General features: G+C 38.0%; 1 protein-coding gene across 11 annotated transcripts in view; it reads right to left on the bottom strand.

Annotated features, from left to right (window-relative positions):
* Window positions 1–25,279, bottom strand: part of ALG9 (ALG9 alpha-1,2-mannosyltransferase) — a 93,002-nt gene that overhangs the window by 26,583 nt on the left and 41,140 nt on the right. Inside the window, exon 14 of one of the 11 annotated variants that reach the window (XM_057695212.1) lies at window positions 18,230–18,265. The exons of 9 other annotated variants lie outside the window; for them this stretch is intronic. In XM_057695212.1, the coding sequence (XP_057551195.1) occupies window positions 18,245–18,265 (21 nt within the window). In that variant the 3' untranslated portion in view covers window positions 18,230–18,244. Of the gene's footprint in view, window positions 1–18,229; window positions 18,266–18,366; window positions 20,710–25,279 lie in introns of those variants that run through there. One more of the 11 variants, XM_057695211.1, reaches the window with a different exon arrangement.

Raw genomic sequence — 25,279 nt, 5'->3', positions numbered from 1 at the left:
AGACAGAGAAAAATAAATATTATATGGTATCACTTATATGTGGAATCTAAAAAAATACAAATGAACTTATTTACAAAACAGAAATAGACTCACAGACATAGAAAACAAATTTATGGTTACCAAAGTGGGAAGGGTGGGGTATGGGATTAACAAGTACACACTACTATATGCAAAATAAACAACAAGGATTTACTTTATAGTACAGGGAACTATATGCAATATCTTGTAATAACCTATAATGGAAAAGAATCTGAAAAGAATATGTGTGTGTGGGGGGGGCACTATCTGAATCACTTTGCTGTACACCTGAAACTAGCACAATATTGTAAATCAACAATAGTCAAAAAAAAATACAATACACAGTCATCACTGTGATATTTTGATTTGTAATAAATACTTTTTTTGGCCTTCTTCTAAGGTTTCTGGCTCACAGCTCTCCAAACCCTTGTAATTCCCTAAGCGATAAGAGCAACGAGAGCATCTTTTGTTATCATATTTGGTCTCTTGTCCTCAGTTCCTGAAATCCCTTCAAAGCCATAATGGTGAAAGAGGTGTCTTGTTATTCATAACAAGCCTCTTTCAACCACAACTGAGCTTATGTTAATGAGGTGACTTTTGGAAATCCCCTGAAGATGGAGGGGGTGCTGGTCACCAGATGAACTAACCACGTGAATAGAAGGCTGTACTTTTCAGTCAGCAGAGGAGGCATGAGGGACTAGAGACTGGCCAATGATTTAATCACTCATGCCTGTGTAATGAAGCTTCCATAAAAACCTAAAAGGACGGGTTTGGAAAGCTTCCAGGTTGGTGAATGCGTGGAGATTCGGTAAGAGTGCTACACCTGGAGAGGGCATGAAGATTGCCACTCTTCCCCCACACCTTGCCCTATTCATCTCTTACATCTGACTGTTCCTGAATTACATCCTTTTACAATAAACCAGGAATCTAGTTAAGTAAAATATGTCTCTGTGTTTTCCACTCTAGCATATTAATCAAACCCAAGGAGAGGGCCACGGGAACCTCTGCTTTATATCCAGTCAGTCAGAAGTACAGGGAACAACCTGGACTTACAACCAGCACCTGCAGTTGAAGGAGGGGGTCATGGTTTCCATCTGTAGCCAGGCAATCAGATTGGCATCTGAAGTAGGCAGGAGAAGGGGGCGGGGTTGTAGGACTAATGGCATCTCTGGGTAGACAGTAAGAATTGTGTTGAGTTGTATGTAGGACACCGGATGGTGTCTGAAAATTGTTGTTACTGCAGAGAACCTCCAACCCCCCAACATTAGAAACTGGGTCCCAGAACCCTCTTAATTACTAATGTAGTCAGCTAAAGAAAAGTAAATCTCAAGAGAAAGAAACCAGTTTTTTCAGTGTTTTTTTTTACATGCAACTATGTTACACATATTATTTTTTAAATAATTATATCAAGGGGATTATTAATCCCTATTTTATAAATGAGGAAGCCAAGACTCAGAGACAAATTATATGATTTCATTTTTTTCAAGATCTATATTAAGCCCCTACAATGTACCAGGCATTAATGTCCAATGATAGAGAATTAAATAAATAACACACAACTCTTGTCCTAAAAGGATTTACAGTCCTAACCAAAATCACATGAATTTATAGTGGAGCCGTATTTGGATTCAGGTCAGTGTGACTTCCAAAGTCATACATCAAGACTACCAAAAATTACCAAATCAGAGGCAAAGGACTCTCAGGAGCTCATCTAAATGTGTTTTGAAAATTAAAACCAAAGATGAATTATCCTAGAATGCCAGGTTTCAGCTGAGATAAAAACCATTTGAAATATGAATACATCTACAGCAAACCTCGTATTTAACGGTGAAGGGCTGGATGCTTTTCCTTTGGAATCAGGAATAAGCCGAGGCGGCTTATTACCATTACTCTATTCAACACGGTACTAGAGGGTCTAGTCAGCAGGGTAAGACGAGAGGAAAAAACAAAGGGCAGAAGAAACAAAGAGAAACACACAAAACTCATTTATTCATCACAATGATATGACTGATATATACAAAATCCAAAAGAATCAACAGATAAATTTTTGGAATTAAGACAGTTTATCAAATTTTAGACTCTTAATAGGATGTAAAATCAACATCATATATTCCTACATAACAGCAATAAACAACATATTAAATTTCATTTTTAAAAATTATGTTTTCCAATTATATTATAAAAATATCATTTACAAGGATTTGAAAACATGTGCCTTGGAATGAATCTAACATAATATAGGCATTATAGAATTTTATTGACAAGTGTCTACCAACTGATGAATTTATAATGTGATATATTCATATAATTAAAATGTGGTGTATATATATATGTGCAATGGACTATTATTCAGTCTTAAGAAGGATACATACTACAAACAAAGATGAACTTTGAAAACATTATGCTAAGTGAAAGAAATGAAACACTAAAGACCATATTTTGTGTGACTCCATTTATATGAAATGTCCAGTAGAGGCAAATCCATGAAGACAGAAAGCAGACTAGTGGTTGCTAAGGACTGGAGGAGTGACTACTTAATAGGTATGGGGGGGTTTTTAGGGGGGGAATGATGAAATGCTCTGAAATTAGATAGTGGTGGTGGCTGTATAACATTATGAATGTACTGAAAGCCACTGAAAAAGTTCCGGAGATAGAGAGTGGTGATGGCTGCACAACAGTGTGAATGTTCTTAACGCAACTGAAGTGTATATCTAAAAATGATTAAAATGGTAAATCTGATAACAAAAAATTGTTGAAATGATGAATTTTCTCTCAAAAAAAATGATAAACAACAAAGCAGACCTTATTAAATGGAGACATAAACCTTATTTCTAGATTAAACATTCATTATTATAAAGACATAAATTCTAAATAAATTGATAGATTAAATGCGATCTCAATAAAAATGCTAACAGACTTTTTTGATGAAACTTGACAAGCTGATTCTAAAATGTATATGAAAATGTAAAAGGACAAGGATCGCCAAGGCACTCTTAGAAAAGAATGAAGTGGGGACTTACCATAAAGTGACAGTAATTAAGACAATGAGGTATTAGTGCAGGAGTAGAATAGACCATTGAATAGAATAGAGCCTGGAACAGATACAGGCACATATGAACCCTGATTTATGACAGACGTGACACCTCAGAGCAGTGGGGAGAGTATGATCTCTTCACCAACTGGTCCTGGGACAACTGGATATCCACTGGGGGAAAAATGAAATTGGACCTCTGTACACAATGAATAAACAACAAGGTCCTACTGTATAGCACAGAGAACTATATACAATAGCCTATGGTAAACCATAATGGAAAAGAATATTAAAAAAAAAGAATATGTATGTAAATATATATGTAACTGAATCACTTTGCTGAACAGCAGAAATTAACACAACATTGTAAATCAACTATACTTCAATAAAATAATTGATAAAGTAAAAAAAATCAACTTCAGATGGATTACAGAACTAAATGTGAAAAGAAGAGCTCTTGGAAGATAATACGGGAAACTATCATGAAAATCTTACATATGGCAAAAGTCATTTTAGACAAACACAAAAAGCATTAACTATAAAAGAAATGAGAATAAATTTGACTACATTAAAATTAGGAATATCCGTTCATCAAAGACCCCAATTAGAGAGTGAAGAGAAAAGCCACAGAAGGGGAGAAGATATCGACAACACATTACAATCAAGTACTCACATCTAGAATATACAAAGAACATCCGCTGATCAATAAGACAAAAATGGACCATCCAACAGAAAAATGGGCAAATGACCTGAATAGGAACTTCGTAAGAAGAAATCTAAAGGGCCAAAAACCAACCAAAAAGTACTCAACCTCATTAGTAACCAAGGAAATGCAAATCAAAATTACAATACCAAACGTAGGCCAGAATGTGGAGCAACTCTTATATGTTGCTAGCAGGAGATTAAGTTGGTAAGATATTTTAGAAAACTATTTGCCAGAATCTACTAAAATTGAACATATGCACTTCTTATGAGCCAACAATTCCACTCTTAGGTATTACACTGAACCATATGGAATTGTTAATATGTGACTGATCCACAAATATGGTAATTTCAGGGACTTCTCTGGAGGTCCAGTTGTTAGGACTCCACGCTTCCACTGCAGGGGGCACAGATTTGATCCCTGGTCAGGGAATTAAGATCCTGTAAGTCGCATGGCACAGCCAAAAAAAAAAAAGGTAATTTCACATGGTTTAAGCTAATATGTATCCAAGAGGAATGCATGCACGAAAAGACAAGTTCAAGAATGTTCAAAGTGGCATTACTTACAGCTGACCCAGAGTGGAAACAACCAAACAACAATCAACAGTAAAATAATAAATAGTGATACAGTCATACCATGAAATACTATACTGTAATAAAAGAGAACTACAGCTATATTCAACAACGTGCAATTACAAACAAAACGTTGCGCAAAAGGATCAAGACACATAAAAATGCAATATGATTCCATGTATATGAAGTTCAAAAACAGGAGAAACTAATTTATGTTGTTTAGGATTGCATATAAAAGTGGTAAATCTAAAGAGAAAAGCAAGGACATTATTACCATAAAAGTCGGGAGACTCCTGAAGGAGGAACTGGGTAGTGATCAAAAGGAATTGCTGGGGGAGCTTCTGGGTGCTGATAATGTCCTAGTACTTGAGCTGGGATGATTACACAGGTATTTGCTCTATTATTATTAATTATTATTAATTTATTGTACATTTATGTTTTGTGCACATTTAGGCTTATGGGTTATACACAACTGAAGGTTTGAAAAAGTGCGTATAAAAACAACTTGGTCATCTCTGGCTTACAGTAAACTCTGTTCTTTCCCAACCTCTAACTCACAGCAATGTTCTCATTCTCTCCCAGCATTATTTATATGTAAAAAAGACTTCAGTCTCACATCTGTCTCTACATATGGGCTATTCCTCCAGGGGAGAGAAAGCACACTGAGAATTGACGTCAGACTCAATTCCATTCCACATAACTCTCTAAAAATGATCCTTTGCATAAACACTCCAGGAAGCAGTCTTTTTGGTCTGAACACCCACTCAGTAGCTCCCAAGGATTTTAAAAACATGAAACAAATTTTCAAAAGCTTTGCAAGTGCCATGCCTCTGTAATCAAATAGAATCAGCAAGGGGTAAATATTCATGGTCTCAGGCCTAGACCTCCTTTGGTAAGGGAGCTCTGAGTATGACATTTCAGTACTTGACCTCAGCCTGGCCTTTTTTGGCCAGGCATACTAAGGTCTGATTATCTAGTTTTGGTGCTGGATACATGTCCACCAGAGATGTGGGCAGTAACTAATTAATACCCAACTACACCAGCTGAAGCTTTAGGCTTCACTCATCACACCATCCATACGCAAATTTCATTTAAAGTTTTTAGAAAGATACCAAGGCAAAAATCATATTAATTGAAATACTAGTCCATTAAAATAAAATGTAACCTCTTTTCATCCTTTCCGGGAAGCAGCTGCGGAATATCCTTTTTTCCTAGGAATCAGTTATTGAACAACTAAAACACAAAGGGATAAAGGTCTCTGGCAGAAAATGGTTAGGTACGATCAAGGGCAGGTTCTCTAGTAGAGAAGAAATAAGGTGGTTAAAAAAGGAGCCCCAAATAAAAAGGCAACCTATGAAAGAGAAAAGTATTTGTAAACCATATATCTGATAAGGGGTTAATATCCAAAATTTGTAAGGAACTCACACAACTCAATAACAAAAAGCCAAATAAGATGATTTAAAATGGACAAAGGACCTGCGTAGACACTTTTTCCAAAGAAGACGTACCAATGGCCGACAGGTACACGAAAAGGTGCTCAATATCACCAATCATCAGGGAAATGCAAGTCAAAACCACAATGAGATGTCACCTCATACCTGACAGAATGACTATCATCAAAAAGAGACCACAAGTACTGGCAAGTATGTGGAGAAAAGAGAGCCCTGCGTTGCTGGTAGGAAAGGGAACTGGCACAGCCATTATGGAAAACAGGATGGAGGTTCCTTAAAAACTGAGAAATACCCTATGATCCAGCAATTCCACTTTTGGTATGTATCTGAAAGAAATGAAATCACTGTCTTGAAGCTATATCTGCACCCCTGATGGTCACTGTAGCATTATTCACAATAGCCAAGATGTGAAACAGCCTAAGCGTACGTCAAAGGATGAAACATGGCATGGATCGATCTCTCTCTCTCACACACACACACTCACACACACTCAAGAATATTATTCAGCCCTGAAAAAGAGAAGGAAACCCTGCTATTTGTGACAGCATGGATGAACCTTGAGGGCATTATGCTAACGGAAATAAGTCAGACAGAGAAAGGCAAATGGTATATGACTTCACTCAGATGCGGAATCTAAAAGTCAAATGCATAGAAACAAAGTAGATTGGTGGTGGAGAGATGCTGTCAAAGGCACGAAGTTCAGTTACAGATGACTAAGTTTTAGGGATTTAATGTACAGCGTGGTGACTGTAGTTAACAATACAGTGTTGCATACTTGAAATCACCTAAGAGAGTAGACCTTAAATGTTCTCTACACACAAAAAATGGTAACTACATGAGGTGATGGATGTGCTAACTTACTGTGGTAATCATTTCACAAAATTCACATATATCAAATCGTCATATTATACACCTTAAACTTACACAATGTCATTTGTCAATTATATCTCAATAAAGCTGGAAAAATTTTTATTTAAAAAATTAGAAGAGGGACTTCTGTGGTGGTTCAGTGGTTAAGAATCCGCCCACCAATGCAGGGGACACAGGTTTGATCCCTGGTCCAGGAAGATCCCACATGCCAAGGAGCAATGAAGCCCACGCGCCACAGCTACTGAAGCCCACGTGTGCAACTACTGAAGCCCATGCGCCTAGAGCCCGTGTGCCTAGAGCCCTTGCTCTGCAACAAGAGAAGCCACTGCACTGAGAAGCCGCGTACCACAACAAAGAGTAGCCCCCAATCACAACTAGAGAAAGCCCGCACGCAGCAACAAAGATCCAATGCAGTCAAAAAAAAAAAAAAAGAGAGAGAAGAGGAGCTCTAAGTCAGAGCCCTAGATTGTGGTCTGAGCTCCATCACAAACTAGCTGGGTGACTCACACTCATTTAAGTTTCTTATACCTCAATTTATTCTTCAGTAAAAAAATAAGGATAATACCATTTACCTCAAAGAGCTGTAATGAGGATTAAATGAGATGATTCATTTAAATAAAACTTGCAAACTATAAAGGAGTACTATGCAAATTGCTGTAATATTAGAAGGAATCCTAATTAATTCTGTGAAATGCAAGAACTTGACTAACATGAAAGAACCGTCGAGCATTAGAGCCTGTTAAAATGAATTACTCTTGTTTTCAACCTGGATTGGTGTTTATTGTCAATTCAACTTATGTCCAACGTGTAGGACACGATGGTTACAATATTAACTACTCACAGTCCTTGATTAGCAGCATCCACTAAATGATACCAAAATGAATCTTCTGGGCTCAAAGAAATAGAAAACAAACCTACGGTTACCAAAGGGAAGAGGGAGAGGGGAGAGACAAATATATCAAATCATCACATTGTACACCTTAAACTTACACAATGTTATTTGTCAATTATATTTCAATAAAGCTGGAAAAATTTTTATTTAAAAAATTAGAAGAGGGACTTCCCTGGTGGTTCAGTGGTTAAGAATCTGCCCACCAATGCGGAATTAACAGATAAAAACTACTACACACAAAATAGATAAGCAACAAGGATTTACTGTATAGCACAGATCTTGTAATAACCTATAATGGAATATATTCTGCAAAAACCCTGAATCACTATGCTGTATATCCGAAACTGATGCAATATTATAAGTCAACTATACTTCATTAAAAAAAAAACTGGAAAAATCAACCTTCTGGGCATCATCAAAGCCTTTATTAAGTATCTCCTATACTCAGGTGAATCCTAAACCAGGCTATATAAAATTCCTGTAAGACGTGTCTCTGTTATTAAACTTATAATTTATGTCAGGAAATAATATTAGCTTCTCAGTGCGGTGGAATATCTACTTGCTCCAGAGGTCTGTGTTGAGAAACAAAACTAGAGAGAGGTAGTCCGAGACTGATAACCAAGGACCCAAATAAGGGGAATCTGAATTTTGTGCATTAGGAATCTACTCTGGGTTTTTTAGCCAAGGAATAATATAATTAAAAAATGGGTCTCAGAATGAGAGGTCCATATTGGCTATGCTGGGGAGGGTGGAGCAACGAAGTGCTGGAGGAGAGGCTGGAAGCAAGGACTCTAGTCACTATCATGGTATCCAGCTGTCAAGTGACCACACCTTGAAGCCCTATGGCAGACAGAGGGAATGAAGGAAGCACAAAGGACAGATCTCAGTTCTCTTTCAAGGGAAATCAGTAACACCAAGATTTCTAATGCAGTGAACTAGAGAAAAGAAGGAATTGCACTGAAGAATCAGTTTAGGTAAGGTTGAGAGAAGATGATAACTTATGTTTCCTCACCTACTGAGGTGGGAAGAAAGACGGTGTATTCAAGAAACTGAAAGAAGGCCCACCTGAGTAGAATTCTCAGTTAGAGTACTTATTTATTTCTTTATTTAGCTGCGCCAGGTCTTAGTTGCGGCATGCATGCGGGATCTAGTTCCCTGACTAGGGATCAAGCCCGGGCCCCCTGTGTAGGGAGTGCAGACTCTTAACCGCTGGACCACCAGGGACATCCCCTGAGTTAGAGTCTTCTGTTCCTATTGCCTGGAACACTCCCTGCTTCTACCTCAGGAATTCCTATTCACCCTTCAGATTTTAGCTAAAAATGATTTCCTAGCAAAGACTTTATTGTTCACTTAAACTAGGACAGGTCCCTAAACTACATACTCTCCTATCAACCACTACTTCTCCATTAAAACACTGCACAATTTTAATTTATGAATCAATTGGGAAAATAGTAAATTCTATGGAAGCTGGGGCTGTGTCTATTTCATTCACTCATGCATTCCAAAAACCTAGCATAGTACAAAGCACACAGTAGATGCTAAGTAAATATATATTTAACAAATGTGCCCAAGAGTGCATGAATAAAAAAGTGAAAGTAAGATGGGGGAGGAAAAGGTGAAAGGGTAGGAAAAGGAAGAGAAAGGAACAGAGAAGAGAAGAAGACCCCAGATAAAACTTGGGGGAATACCTAAAGTACTGGGCAGAAGAAAGTGGAAGAAGTAGGGGATGAAAAGAACCCTTAAGAGAGATGGTAGGAGAAGGAGCAAAGAAGTACACCGTTTTGAAACAAAGTGAGAGTGGATTTCAAAAGCCACAGAAAGGCTGCGGAGGAGGCTGAAGACTGAGAAAAAATAACAACAGGAATGGGTTCAACAGTTTTACCAAACAATAAATTTATCACAGCTTAGAATGTCATGTGGGGACAAGGAAAGAATTAATAGTCTAACCTCCTTTTCTCAGTGACCTTCCCTGCTGTGTACTCAGCCGCCTGAGCCAAGCCCCTACAAGTCCTAAGGCAGGAAGGATGTGAACTTGCATTCACGCACCTATCAGCTGGAAACGGCAATGACGCACATAGCTGTGAAAATAGAGATCTCCGGCAGGGGCCAAGGTGAAGTTCAGGGAACATCACAGAGAAACCATCTCCATATAGAAAACAGACCTTATTTCTCAAATGTCACGGAAAATTCTCTGGTAAACAAATGCAGTAAAGAATCCTCTAAGAGCTTAAGGTGATGATGTTAAACACCAGTCGCAGTCAGTCGTCCTGTAACCGCCAAGGCAAGTGGAAGAACTGAAGCTGAAAAATCTGTTTACTCACTCTGCCCAGAGCTACGTAAATCTGGTTATAACTGAGGCTACTGAACAGCAACAATGGCTGACATATACTATGAACTTCATACTTAACTTTTAAGCAGTATTCAGGATGTCCTCTTTCCAAAACATGCAATACATTTTGATTCATTACGTGTTCTCGTGTCCCTCTGTGAGCGACTGCAGTGAGGCCCAGGACTCCCTACAGCTGAGCATTCTAAGCTCTGTGAGGCAGGGACTGAGCCCATCTTGATCACCACTGTCTCCCTGGTGCCTGGTACCTTAGCTGGCACACAGCAGGCAGTCACGAAGTGTGTAGTTGTGGTGCCTGAGCTTAGCTGCTCTGCGGCATGTGCAATCTACCCGGACTAGGGATTGAATCCACGTCCTCTGCATTGGTAGGCAGATTCTTAACCACTGCACCAGCAGGGAAGACCCCTTAGCTACTAATTTTGAGTAAGGCTAGACAATTCATCATAACAAGACTTGACTTACTTGGATATTTTATAGAATAAAAAAAAAATAAAGTATGGGAGTTACCTAGAAAAATCAATTTAAACAATTATTCCGGGCCTTTCTCACCTTCTGAGATGGCCCACACTCTGTCTATGGAGCGTGTTTCTCTTTAAGTAAATCCACTTCTTACCTATCACTTGTCTCTCACTGTGATAAGACATCAAGAACCTGACCTTCATTAAGTCCTGAAACCAGTTTTAAAATTGTAACACTAAAACTTCAAAAATCAACATCTAAGAAGTTCATTAGGGGACTTCCTTGGTGGTGCAGTGGTTAAGAATCTGCCTGCCAATGCAGGGGACATGGGTTCGATCCCTGGTCCCGGAAGATCCCACATGCTGCAGAGCAACTAAGCCTGTGAGCCACAACTACTGAGCCCGCATGCCACAACTACTGAAGCCTGTGCATCTGGAGTCCGTGCTCTGCAACAAGAGAAGCCACCGCAATGAGAAGCCTGCACACCACAACAAAGAGTAGCCCCCACTCGCCGCAACTAAAGAAAGCCCTCATACAGCAATGAAGACCCAACGCAGCCAAATAAATAAATAGATTAAAAAAAACAACAACAATTATTCCGGGATCCCACTACCTGAACAGAATATGTAACTCCCTTCAGATATATGAGGGTACTCCTGCTCTTAGGAAGGGGATTCGAGAACACAAAGAACACAGACAATGAACAGAAGAATCACATTTAAGAGCAAACCAAAACTCAGCATGGACATCCCTTGCTCTATTCTCAATTCACAGACAAGATGTTAGAGACAATTAAGTCCAGTTCTACAAGCTTGCAGAACTGTCTGCATGTGAAGAATTTCTCTGAGAAGATATCTTTTGACTCCATGTTAGCCACAATGTTTCATTATAAGAAATATAAATACATAAAGAAATTATATTGTATACAATCCTACTGTAATTAAATGCGGATTATGTCAGCAAGGAATCATAAAACAAACAAGTGTTTGAAACAGCTAACTCACTGAAATGACAGCAACAGAAAAGCAGAATAATGCTCTGAACCCCTTGCCCCCAACTGAGCACTCTTCTTATTTAAACCTATCTAACATTTCCATTTGCGTCAAGAAATTGGAACTCTAAGTACCCTGCCTCTAGCTCTAGCTCTGTGATTTAGGGAAGTTCTTAACCTAGCCTCAGAGGTTTTACCATCTCTTCAAAGGATTTAGACCACTAAAACCCCTCTTAACTCTAAGGATTACTGTAAAGAAAATTTCATTATACCTGTAAATATACTCCACATTACTGATTCTACTCTTCTCAAACTACCGCTGTTCATCATTAGATGTATTTTCATATTGAAAGACACCCCTGTACTAGAGGTAACAAATATAGGTGTCTGCTTTTCATATTGCTAAGACGTGGGCAATTAGAAGGTCTGTGTTACTACCACTGAACACAGTGGAAGATACATATTTGTCAGGAATGGCAAAGGCAAAATGAGATCATTCAGTTCTCTGAATTTGCTGATGTCAAGGAGCTATTTAAAGCTAAGGTATTATCATTGTTATTCTGACATTGTTAAATATGTAAAGGTTTAGGGAAATTTTGTGGGCTTGTGTGCTTGAAAAAATGTTAAATTTTTTCAGAGCTTCTTCAATTCCAAGAGCTTTATCAATGTATATGCAGTGAATACCCAGGATAGTGGGAATGCCACTCAATGAAGTCCAAACTACATACCTCTTAGTTCTTAACAACACGTCTCAATATAAACAAACCTAGTATTTTGTACAAAATGTATATTCAGTAAATTGAGAAATCATGGGCAATTGTTTAATTTCTTTTGTTTTACAACAGCAAATTCAGGGTTTATTTTGCAAATTTGATTTCTTTTTTTTGGCCACCATGTGGCTTGTGGGATCTTAGTTCCCCAACCAGGGACTGATTCCAGGCCCTCAGCAGTGAAAGCGCTGAGTCCTAACAACTGGACGACCAGGGAATTCCCTGTAAATTTGATTTTTTAAAATATCAGTTATATAAAATATTCAAGACACATCTATAATACAGAATAAAATTCATTAGTTTTTATGATTGAAGTCACTATCACTACCATCTTTAAGAAAAGTCTATTAAGTACCAAATTAGGGAAAAAAAAGAAAAAAAAAATCACACAACTTTCAGAAAACTTCTACTTGAGTCATACATACAAAAAGCCATACACCATTTTTGTCAAAAATTTCCATTTTTCCTTTAAGGTTTTTATATTGTTACTGTAATCTAACAGAAGACCAGAGGAAGACAAACATATAGATAGATACCTACCCTTCCGGAGCTCACTACCTAAAATGGACGATACCAGATGAATAAACTTTAAATGGCATTCAGCCAACAGAATAAAGCAATTATTCCAAAGTAGAAACAAAAAGTAATAGAAAACTAATTTTCAATCATCCAGAGTTGGTAAAACATGCTCACAAAGTTTTTTCGTAATTTTCTCTGCTTAATCAGTCGACTGATATTATCATCAGTTCCTGGTATATATTTTGCGTTCCAAGAAGAAGAAATGACTTTTTTTTTAAGCTCTTTATTAGAATATAATTGCTTTACACTCTTGTACCAGTTTTTGAGGTACACCAAAGTGAATCAGCTGTATTTATACACATATCCCCATACTCCCTCCCTCCCGCGACTCCCTCCCCCATTCCCTGTCCTGGCCCTCTAAGGCATGGAAACAACCTAAATGCCCATCAACAGATGAATGGATTAAGAAGATGTAGCACATATATACAATGGAATATTACTCAGGCATAAAAAGGAATGAAATTGAACTATATGTCATGAGGTGGATAGACCTAGAGTCTGTCATACAGAGTGAAGTAAGCCAGAAAGAGAAAAACAAATACCGTATGCTAACACATAAATCTGAAAAAATGGTACTGATGAACCCAGTGACAGGCAAAAGTGGAGACAGAGAAGTGGAGAATGGACTTGAGGACACGGGACTGGGGTGGGGGGCGAAGGGGAAGCTGGGACGAAGTGAGAGAGTAGCATAGATGTATTTACACTACCAAAAATAAATAAAATAGATAGCTAGTGGGAAGTTGCTGTATAACAAAAGGAGATCAACTTGATGATGGGAGATGCCTTATAAATGATTTTTTAAACTCAAACCTTTCACAGCTGTTTTCACCCATTCAAAGGGATATAAATTCAATAAATAAAGTTCTGCCTAGGTTAATATTTGTATCAACCTATGAAATCATATAACTTGTTCTGTACATGAATGTTGGGAAAAGCGAGGTAGGGAAAACGGACTGGGGAAGGTGATAATTTTCTGGTGATTCTTACGCTGGGTTTCAATGGGCAACTTTGTTAGTTTATTTGAAATCCTGTGAATTCCCAAAATATTGACAGCAAAATATATTCAGGAGTAGGAGTTACTTATGTACTTTTTCTACTAACATAGATAATTGAGGGGTGGTTATAAATGTATTTTTTAAAAGATTAAGATTTTTAGATTTTTTTAAAAGGGAAATGGATGGTGCCTAATTAACAGGGGACTGGAGAGGGTAAACACCCATGGGAAAATCATGTTGCAATAACAAAAAGAGAAACATAAGACGCTCTCCTTTGCTCAATCTGCAGAAATTCTGTAGAAAACAAGATCTGTAGTCCGAAAAGTGGTTTGGCAGACTAGCTGGAGGAAAGGCAGGAGAAAAGAGTGGCATTACAGGAATAGCAAACTACCTTTGTAAAAACTCACAGGTGTAAGTGAGCCAGCCAGACAGGCCAGGTGGAAGAGGTTAAGTTATGTGAAGCCGCTGTGGCTTCCAGGCTTTGAATTAGAGTTTCTGTGCATGCTCCTGACTGGGAAGTTCAGAAGCATCTATGTGAAAATAGACCTAACATAGCTAAAACAAAAGTAGAAAAGTATTCCATCTTCCTGCAATACATCAAACTTGACAGGGGACCAGCTAAGACACAAATCTGCCAAACACTAAGCTCTGCCAACTCACATCAGAAACAAGCGACAGAAGAAAGCAAGACTGTATCTTAAAGTGACTCTGAGGTCACAGACAGTATACTGAAGGTCTTTGAAGCCAAGACATGATATTTTCAATTTCTTTCCAAGTTAAAGGTTGGGATTTTGGAAGAGAAAGATAAGGGAAGTGAACAGCAGGATATAAACAATGGAGTCAAATCATAGGACTGTATTTCTGAATTATGGCTTACACACTAGTGAGTTCTTGGCAAGGGTCAAAATACATCTCCCCAAGACCAGAGTGAATGTGCTTAGAGAAACTTCCAACCAAATAAAGAAAATTTTAAACTAAAATCTGAAGGAGGAAGAAAACACCCAGACAAAAATCATAAAATCAGACACTCTAGTCCAAAAGATGTGATATTTAAAAAAACACACACAGAAGAAAGAACTTAAATTTTAGGAGAAAATAGAGAAGAGAATTAGAAATAAAAACCTATGGCCTCAAATATCAATGAAGCATTTAATCTAATATGTTAAAAGAAGGTGACAAATAAAAAACCAGAGCAGGTATTTTTCCATATTCCTCCTGCTGAGTCCAGCTGAAAAGCCTGGACATTATGCATGAAACAAACATAAAACAACTCCAAAGAGTAGACAAAAGAAGGCAGACCGGCTAGGAACCTCAGGACCCAGGAACAATATTTTTAGACAATAACCACTCTACTCCAACAGTGATAATTAATTTTATGTGTCAACTTAGCTAGGCCACAATATCTAGATATCTGGCTAAACATCATTCTAAATGTTGCTATGAAGATATTTTTAAGAATAGATTACCATTTAAATCAGTAGACTTTGAGTAAAGGAGATTACTCTTCATAATGCAGGTAGGCCTCATCCAGTTAGTTGAAGATCTTAAGAGAAAAAGAAGTATTCTCTCAACCTCCTAGGGAGAGAAAATTCTGTCTCCAGACTGCCTTCGGACTGGAGCTGCAACATCGACTCCTCCCTGGGTCTTCAGTCTGCTAATCAACCCCGCAGATTTCAGACTTATCAGCTTTCACAATTGTGAGTCAACTCCTTAAATCAATCTCTCTCTAATGTGTACACACACACACACACACACACACACACACACATGCATGCATACATATACACACATGCTACTGACCTGTTTCTCTTCAGAAACCTAACATACCAGCCAATACTCCATCAAGAACGTCATTCCACCCATACCTCTGACAGTTAATGTCCAGTAGAGAGCCTAGCTTTCCACCTTCATCAGGCTGTAAGAGGGACCCCTCCTCCCAGCCTGGATGGTGTCAGAGAAGACCACGTAGGGAGCTGGGCAGTAACAAGCTTCCCCTTTCCCTCACCACCCCGTGGCAACAGGAGAAACCATGCAGGGAGCCTGGACTCCCATCCTACCTGGCAGTAATGAGGCACCCCTCCTCTTACATGCTCAGGTGGTGTCAGAGAGGACCTAGTGGAGAGTCAGGACCTTCACTGCTGTCCAACAGTAATAAGGCCACCCCAGCCCCCAGTGGTATCAGTTGAGGCTACTTGGAGAGCAGTGACAAGGCATCCCTGCCCCTCTCAGCCAAGCAGATATCAGTAGAGGCCTAGTAGAGAGCATGAACTCTTGCCGCCATCCAGCAGCAACAAAAACACCCTGTCCAGCCCCAGGTGTCAATGGAAGCCAAGTGGGGAACCTGGATTTCCATCCCCATCTTGCAGTAACAAGGTTACACTCCCTTTCTCCCATCACTGAAGGGTCAGAGGAGGTTGGCTAAAACAGAAGCTTTAAATAAGATTCAGGGTCTCATAGTACTCAAAATGTCCAGGTTTCAATGAAAGGAAGATCTCATGACGTGACAAATGACAACAAACTCCAACACAGAAACGACAGAGATGTTAGTTATCTAACAAAGATTTTAAAGCCACTGTGATAAAAATGATTCAATAAGCAATCAAAAACATGCTTGCAACAAAAGAATAGACAGTCTCAGCAAAAAAATAGAAAGTCTCAGCAAAGAAACAGAGAAAGTAAAGAAGAACCACATGGAAATTTTAGAAATAAAAAGCACAAGAACTGAAATTAAAAGCTCAGTACAGGTGCTAAACAGCAGGACAAAGGAATCAGAGGAAAGAATCAGTGAACTGGAAAACAGAATAATAAAATTATATAATCTGAATAAAAGAAAGAAGAAGGACTAGAGGAAAAAAAGGAGAAGAGAGCTTCAGAAGCCTGTGGAACTGTAACAGAAGATCTAACACTCATGTCACTGACTCCCAGAAGGAGAGAAGAAAGAGGGCAGGGCTGAAAAAGCACTAAAGTAATGACTGAAAGCTTCCCAAATTTGTCAAGAGACTTAACCTTATGGAATCAAGAAGCTGAGTGAACCCCAAACAGACTAAACTCAAAGAAATACACTCTGAGACATGTCATAATTCAACTTCTGAAAACTAAAAACAGAGAAAAACTCTTGAAAGCAGCCAGAGAAAAATGACACCTCACCTACAGGGGAGAAACAAGAAGGCTGACAACAGATTTCTCATCAGAAACCATGAAAGAGGAAAAGACATAATATTTTTCAAATGTTAAGTGAAAAACATTGTCAACCCAGAATTCCATATCAAGGGGAAATCAAAACACTTCCATATGCATACCAGTCAGCATGGCCATCATCAAAAAGTTTACAAATAATAAATGCTGGAGAGAGTGTGGAGAAAAGGGAACCTTCCTTACACTGTTGGTGGGAATGTAAATTGGTGCAGCCACTGGAGAACAGTATGGAGGTTCCTTGAAAAACTAAAAATAGAATTACCATATGATCCAGCAATTCCACTCCTGGGCATATATCTGGAAAAGATGAAAACTCTAATTTGAAAAGATACATGTACCCCAATCTTCACAGCAGCACTATTTACAACAGCCAAGACATGCAAGCAACCTGAAGGTCCATTGACAGATGAATAAAGAAGATGGGGGTGTGTGTGTGTGTGTGTGTGTGTGTGTGTGTGTGTGTGTGTGTGTGTGTGTGTGTGTGTGTATAGAATAGAATATTACTCAGCCATAAGAAAGAATGAAGTTATGTCATTTGCAGCAACATGGATGGACCTAGAGATTATCATACTATGTGAAGTCAGACAGAGAAAGACAAATATCATATGATATCACCTATATGCAGAATCTAAAAAATGATCCAAATGAACTTACTTACAAAACAGAAATAGACTCACAGGCACTGAAAACAAAGTTATGGTTACCAAAGTTGAAAGGAGTGGGAAGGGATAAATTACGAGTTTGGGATTAACAGATACACACTACTACATATAAAATAGATAAAAAACCAGGACCTACTGTATAGTACAAGGAACTATATTCAATATCTTGTAATAATCTATAATGGAAAAGAATGTGAAATATATATATGTATAACTGAATCACTTTGCTGTACACCTGAAACTAACACAACATTGTATACCAATTATACTTCAACTTAAAAAAAGAAAAAGAAAAAAAGACATTCCCAGATGAAGCAAAATCAAGAAACTATGTTGCTAGCAGACCTACCCTGAAAGAATGGCTACAGGAATTCCTGAAACAGAATGGAGATGATAAAAGAAGATATCTGTAAGATTAGGAAGGAAGGAAGAACAGAAAGAGTAAGGATATGGAGAAAAATAATAGATTTTCCTTCTCTTTTCTAAATTATGTTTAGAGGTTGAAGCAAAAAATATAACATGTTCCAATGTGGTTCTCAATATATGTAGAAGAAATATTTAAGACAATTATATTATAAACAGGGGAAGGTAAAGGAATGCAAAGGGAGGTAAGATTTCTACACATCACTTGAACTGGTACAGCCAATCTGAAAAACAGCTTGGCAGTTTCTGAAAAAACTAAACATATACCTACCATATGAGCCAGCAATCACATTCCTGGGCATCTATCCTAGAGAAATTAAAATGTATATTCACACAAAAACCTGTACACAAAGATTTATAACAGCTTTATTTGTAAGAGCCAAAAATTGGAAACAACCAAAATGTCTTTCAATACGTAAATGGTTAAACAAATTGTAGTATATCAACAATACCATCAAATACTACTCAGAAACAAAGAGGAACAAACTACTGATACAATTTGGATGGATCTCAAGAGCATTATGCTGAGGGGGGAAAGCTAATTTCAAAGGTAACACACAACATAATTCCATTTATATAAAACTCTCAAAGTAACAAAATTATAGAGAGGAGGAACAAATTAGCAGTTGCCAGGGGTTAGGGGTAGTGAAGGTGGGCTGTAGCTATAAAGGAGTAGTACAAAGATGATCTTTGTGGTGCTAGAATAGTTCTGTACCTTGATTGCAGTGGTGGTTACATGAATCTATACATGTGATAAAATGGTACAGAACTGTACTAATATCGATTTCCTGGTTTGGGAATTATACCATAGGTACACTGCAGGAAACTGCATGAAGGGTACATGTACCCTTCTCTGTACTGTCTTTGTAACTTTCTGTGAATCTGTAACTATTTCGAAATTAAAAAGGTTTTAAAAATGAAAATAGAGCAGCAAGGCGCCTCTAGATCTGGGGGGGGATGGTATATGTGACTGAACTGTTTAACCTGTATCTATGAGAAGGGTATATCTTTCTCAAAACAAATTCAAACAATATAAACTGAATGGCAAAAACTCATGAAATCCTCATGAAAACCCTTCAACATAAGAGTAGAAATGGAGAGGACTGAACATATTCACGAGACTTGAACAAGAACTAATGAAACAATATTAACAAAAAGGAAGAATCAATCTTGTTTTCTAAAAAATAAACTAACCCATCTTGTAGTAAATGCTATGATATTAAGGCAATAAATAATATGAATCTTTTTAGTGGGTTGGCATCTTGGTAGGTAACATAAACCTGTTTAGTTCTATTCCTTACTAAAGGCAGAGACAGCTATAGAAATCTGGGTTTTTGGTAATTTAAGGATCTCACTATTAAAACAAGAGGAAGCAGGAGCATTATTTCTTTCAGTCTGGCATCTGTTAATTAATACTGAAAAGGTTCATTCAATTAGTATCTGTCAGTGCTCAGCCACATGGGTGAGGCAATGATGGAAAGGACATGATCCCTGCCCTCCAGGGGCCTATAACCTGGTATGCTAACCTTGAAGAATGACAGTGCTTGAATCCTAGTTAAATTTCTACTACTATCAGGGTCTGAGGAGGCCTCTCGAGTTCAAGAAGACTAATTGAAGGGCTATTTGAGTATTTTAGTTAAATTTTTAAAAATATTTGCTGTGTATAAGCCCTATGTGAGGTAATGTGGCAGTACATGAACTCTTGTCCTTAAATAAATGTATAATTTAGAGAACACAGTCACACACATAAATAATGAGAATAAATGAAACAGGGAAATAAGAAATAAATGCTCTGCCCAATTATTTAAAATCTAGAAACGTCAAACAATTTTTTCCCCCCTGAACATTCAATGTTTTTTCATATTTCAAGGCTTTGCATATGCTGTTCCCTTTGATGGAAATGTTCACTTTCCTTCCTCTGCCAGAGAACTCAATCTTCCACTAGGGACTTCCTGGTAGCACAGTGGCTAAGAATCTGCCTGTCAATGTAAGGGATACCTGGTCCGGGAAGATCCCACGTGCCGCAGAGCAACTAAGCCTGTGTGCCACAACTACTGAGCCTGTGTTCTAGAGCTTGCCAGCCACAACTATTGAGACTGTGCACTGCAACTACTGAAGCCCACGTACCTAGAGCCCATGGTCCGCAACAAGAGAAGCCATCGAAATGAGAAGCCACCGAAATGAGAAGCCCACCACAATGAAGAGTAGCCTCTCCTCTCCCCAACTAGAGAAAGCCCACGCGCAGCAATGAAGACCCAACGCAGCAAAAAAACCAACCAACCAAACAAAAAACAAAAAACTTCCTCTAAGACCCAGCTCCCCTGCCACCAATCATGCGAGGCTGCCCCCAGGGAGAGAAGTAGGAAGAGTCCTTCCTACTTTCTCTGTGCTCCCACATCATACTATGGTACTCATTACGTTGTTAAATAATATTTTAGAACTCTCTCTCCTACTAAACTCTGAGCAGAAGATTTACATTTTTTTCTGAATTCATCTTTAGGTCTATCAAAATAATGTATGTGCATAGTTCCAAATTTACATAGTACAAGAAGCTTATTATGAAAAACAGCAGTACATTCTTATTCCCTGATCCCACTTCCCAGAGGCAACAACTCATAATTCTTCCAACGTTTTCTTCTGGTAGTTCTTGATCTTTCAATTACACACTAACTTCTTTTTGGTACTCAGTAAATCTTGGTATGAATCACTTCTCATTCATCATTTTAGGTACACTTCGTGGGCTCTCTCAATCTGAAAAGCAATGTCTTTCAGTTCATAGGGAATTTTCTCACATTATTTCTTTGGCAATTTTCTTTTCTCCATTTCACTTGTTTTCTCTTTCTGAACTTCCTATTACCTAGATGCTGGAGTCTCTGATCTCTTTTCCTTTTCCTATTTTCTATCTCTTTGTTTTTTTGTTCTGTTTTTGTATTTAACAATACAAAAACTGTATTGGAAGATTTCTTCAACTTTGTCCTCTATGCTGTTGATTTTTAAAATCTCTATTATCTTATTTTTAATTTCTAGGAGCTCTTATTTTCTGCTTGTCCCCCCTTTTCAAAACATGTTTTTGTTTTATGGTCCCCAAACTTTTCTTTTAACCTATCAAGGAACACTGATTATAGAAGTTAAAAAATTTTTCTGCTTCTTACATTGTTTTCCAAATTCCTTTTTAACCCCATAAATTTTTTCTTTCCTTTTTTACTTGTTAGGGACTTTTCTTAAATGACAGGAGACTACTTTTTTTGTCACCTTTGTATCTTCAGCACATAGTCTACAACAATAAAAAGTTAAATAATGAGTGGATTGATAAACAAAGAAGGAACAAAATCAAAAAACATTTAAAAATAATTAAGAATAAAAAGATGACAAGGCCTTTTGTCCAAACCCCAACAATAGGCAAATTATTTATTTTTATTTAAATTTTTATATAATTCTTTAACTCCCCTCCTATCTGGAAGAACTGAACATACTCCTTCACAGTTTCTTTGCCATAGCAGCATCCTCTTTTAGTTTTAGGTTTAAAAGAAAATTTTTTTCCTCATAGCTTGCAATAGGTAGGCCAAATTTATTTCTTTGGCACAATCTAGATCTAGTTTGCAGAAAGAGCAGCAAAAGTAGTCAGATATAATGACTGAAATGACTTAAGAGGCCAGAAGGCTAAGATACAAAAATTATTTAATAGGAAACCTATCTCCCAATTTTGAGCTGACAGTTCTTGTGCTCCAAGACAGAAACCTGAGGTCAGGTGACTGCATGCCAAGTATTGTTTGTAAAGCCTACCAGAGATCTTGGTAGTTTCAAGATTGGATATCCATAGCCCATATTATGGTAATTTTTTTAAAATTATGAAAGTAAAATATGATTCATTATAAAAATATTTTAAACTGCATTTTTAAAATCACCTATAATCCAACCACCCAAAGAAAAGCAACATCAATCTGTTAATGTTCCAGGCTTTTTTCTTTGGAGATAAAGATTTTTCCTCACAAAATCTGGATCATGCTATATATATTATTTTACTGTGACTATTTATAGTTTGAGATTTCTCAGTTTGAATCCCTGGTAACACCAAGTGACTACTGCCCCTTAGGTCTAAGATAATCAGGAAGAACAGTTTCTTCTCTCAATTTTATCAATATCTCAGTGCAAAATCTGAGACCACACTCCATAACCACATCATCTACAATTCAAAAATCAAAAGGCTGGATTTAAATTTGACTTAAATTGTAACCAAAAAGCTCATTTTTTTTGTTTCTTCAGATTTAATCATTCTTCCTTGCATCAAAAATAACAAAATTGTAGGGTAACATTAACACATGATCGTGAAACAAAAATGTGTTTCATTTCATTAGTCACAGGCTACATATCAACCAGCTGTCGAAGCTAAAAATATGCCTTAGTTTAAAATTTTGTAAAATACAAGCATTTAAGACTCATTTTGAAAGAAATGAGGCTTCTTTCAGTTTTTAACAACTCACTAGGAGCTCTGAAGAAGAAAAAAATTAGCACCTCTAAAAGAAAAAGAAAGGTGGTGGGAGGGGAATTCAAACAAATTTGTTGTTAATCAATATCACATTATTTACATCTTATCAGGAAGATGTAAGGATGTTACATATTAAGGATGACAAGGCCATCTCAGATGTAAGCAAAATACAGACTCTGAAAAGAAAAGGCCTGAGACAGAGGTCAAGACATCAATGGTGAAAGGTGTGCGTTCTGCTGGGGGAGGAGTGGGACAAGGGGCCTGGGCAATAATAAACATTCTCACAGCTTTTCCTCATCAGCTGCTACAGAGATTCCGCCAGGGACAGAGTCTGCAGTGATGTCTTCCCATCTTTCAAACATCACACTCAGGTAGCAGGACACAGATATTTACCTCCTTTGGGACAGAAGCAACAGACAGACTTCCATCTCTGGTCATTAGGTCACATGGCCCAGAAATCAGGTTTCAAGATTTGCCACCATGAAATATTTGATTAGAAAACAGGTAATGGGATAAGCTGAAATCTGAACCCTGCAACTGGATTTCATGTGTAGTTACAGCAAACTACAGAGATGCAAAGCTATTTCAAGGGTCTTAGAAACTCACAAAATCACATAAGAATAAAATACACTTCACTGAATTCCAGAAAAGAATCACAGGCTCTCCAAACTCCCAGCCCAGTGCTCTTACCACTCTATCATTTTGCCAGGCATCAATATTATCCTTTGATTGTCTCCTTTTTTTGAAATGGGAACAGTGGGGTCTAGGAGGAAACATCTGATAGTGAAAGATTTCAAGTATTTTTCTGGATTTTCATTTCTTTTATATATACTAAAATTAAATTTTTAAAAGTAGCTGTCACCCAGAGGCACAAACTGTCTTATAGTTTTACTCTCTTCCATAAAGCCTTGCTAAATACATTTGTTGAGTGAATCTAAATTCACAAATAAAAATTTACTGCACTATAAAAATGTAAACTCGGGGCTTCCTAGGTGGTACAGTAGTTGAGAATCCGCCTGCCAATGCAGGGGACACGAGTTCGATCCCTGCTCCAGGAAGATCCCACATGCGGTGGAGCAGCTAAGCCCATGCGCCACAACTATTGGGCCTGCGCTTTAGAGCCCGTGAGCCACAGCTATTGAGCCCATGTACCACAACTACTGAAGCCCGTGTGCCTAGAGCCCTGCTCCGCAACAAGAGAAGCCACGGCAATGAGGAGCCTGCGCACCACAACAAAGAGTAGCCCCCACTCACCGCAACTAAAAAAAAAAAGCCTGCGCACAGCAGAAAAGACCCAACACAGCCAATAAAATAATTAAAAAAACAAAACAAAAAACGTAAACTCACAGGTAAAAATTTGGGGTCATTCAATCACTAAAAATCACTTCATTTCTAAATGCCAACAGAATGAATACTAGTGAGTTAATTTTAAAAAAGCATTTTGAACAGCCTTAACTTAAATTCTGAGTGGATTCCAACCTCATTCTACTGCGCATATTATAGCAATTTTAATCTGCTTGCTCTGCTACTCAAGGCTAATAACAATTAGTAAGAATATCTATAGGGCAATTAATTTTCTCCTTGAATAAGGACTTCCAATAAGGGTAGGAGACATGATTAAAAGAGAGAAAAAACAAAAGGGAGAAAAAGGAAAAAGGAGTGGACCCCAATCATTTCCTTTGATTATTACATAAAGTATCTGGTGCACATGTAACAGCACTAGAAGTGGAAAGCAATGCTCAGCCACTTAACGTCTATTCAGCCCTGTTACATGAAAGAACAATTAACCACTGCATGCAAACATATACTCAGGGGATTCACCAATGGTATAAACTATAAAGTAGCTTTGGAAGTAAGAGGAGGCCTGAAAAGAATACTGGAGAATCCTGAAACCAAGCTTCTTATCCTAGGACTAACCTTTGTCAGGTTACAACCTCTCTGAGCCTGTTTTTTCACCCATACAAAGAAGAGATCATAAACTTTATGATACCTTAAGTTCCCTTCCAAAGTCATAATTCTTTCCACTGGTTAAATGGTAAAAACAGGGATAAAGAAGAAGAATATACACTCAGTTCTGTTGTAATACTTGCTTTGAAAATGCAAATTTGTTCCAGCAAAACTGATATATTAGGGAACAACGTAAGCATAACTCAGTTTCTGCGTTTGCTGTATGTCATTTAGTCCACAAGAAATTACATGAATCCAGAAAACTGCACCCAGGTGAACCAATCAGCCCAGAAATATTCAAAGTGCACACAAGCCCACACTCAAATATCTCCCAGCTTCCTCAGCTCGCTGCCTGCTGAGCCACGCCCACCCACAGCATCCATATTTGACATTACAACTTTCTGTCATGTTTCAGATAACCCTACTTCACAAGCTGCAGCCATCCCAACACCACTTCATGAAGCAAACCTGAGTTGTTGGTTTTTTTCCCCAGCTCTTTATTGGAGTATAATTGCTTTACACTGTTGCGCCACTCACAACAAAGTGAGTCAGCTGTACTTATACTTATATCCCCATATCCCCTCCCTCCCGAAACTCCTTCCCACCCTCCCTATCCCACCTAAGTCATCACCAATCATCGAATTGACCTCCCTGTGTTATGCAGCAGCTTCCCACTAGCCACCTATTTTACATTTGGTAGTGTACATATGTCAGGGATACTCTCTCACTTCGTCCCAGCTTCCCCTTCGCACTACCCCCCTCCATGTCCTCCAGTCCGTTCTCTGCATCTGCAGCTTTATTCTTGCCCTGTCTCTAGGTTCATCAGTACCTTTTTTTTTCATATTCCATATATATGCATTAGCATACAGTATTTGTTTTCTCTTTCTG

The sequence above is a fragment of the Hippopotamus amphibius genome, chromosome 9 (genome assembly GCF_030028045.1).
Source record: "Hippopotamus amphibius kiboko isolate mHipAmp2 chromosome 9, mHipAmp2.hap2, whole genome shotgun sequence".
NCBI lineage: Eukaryota > Metazoa > Chordata > Mammalia > Artiodactyla > Hippopotamidae > Hippopotamus > Hippopotamus amphibius.
This window is presented reverse-complemented; position numbering and strand designations above follow the sequence as displayed.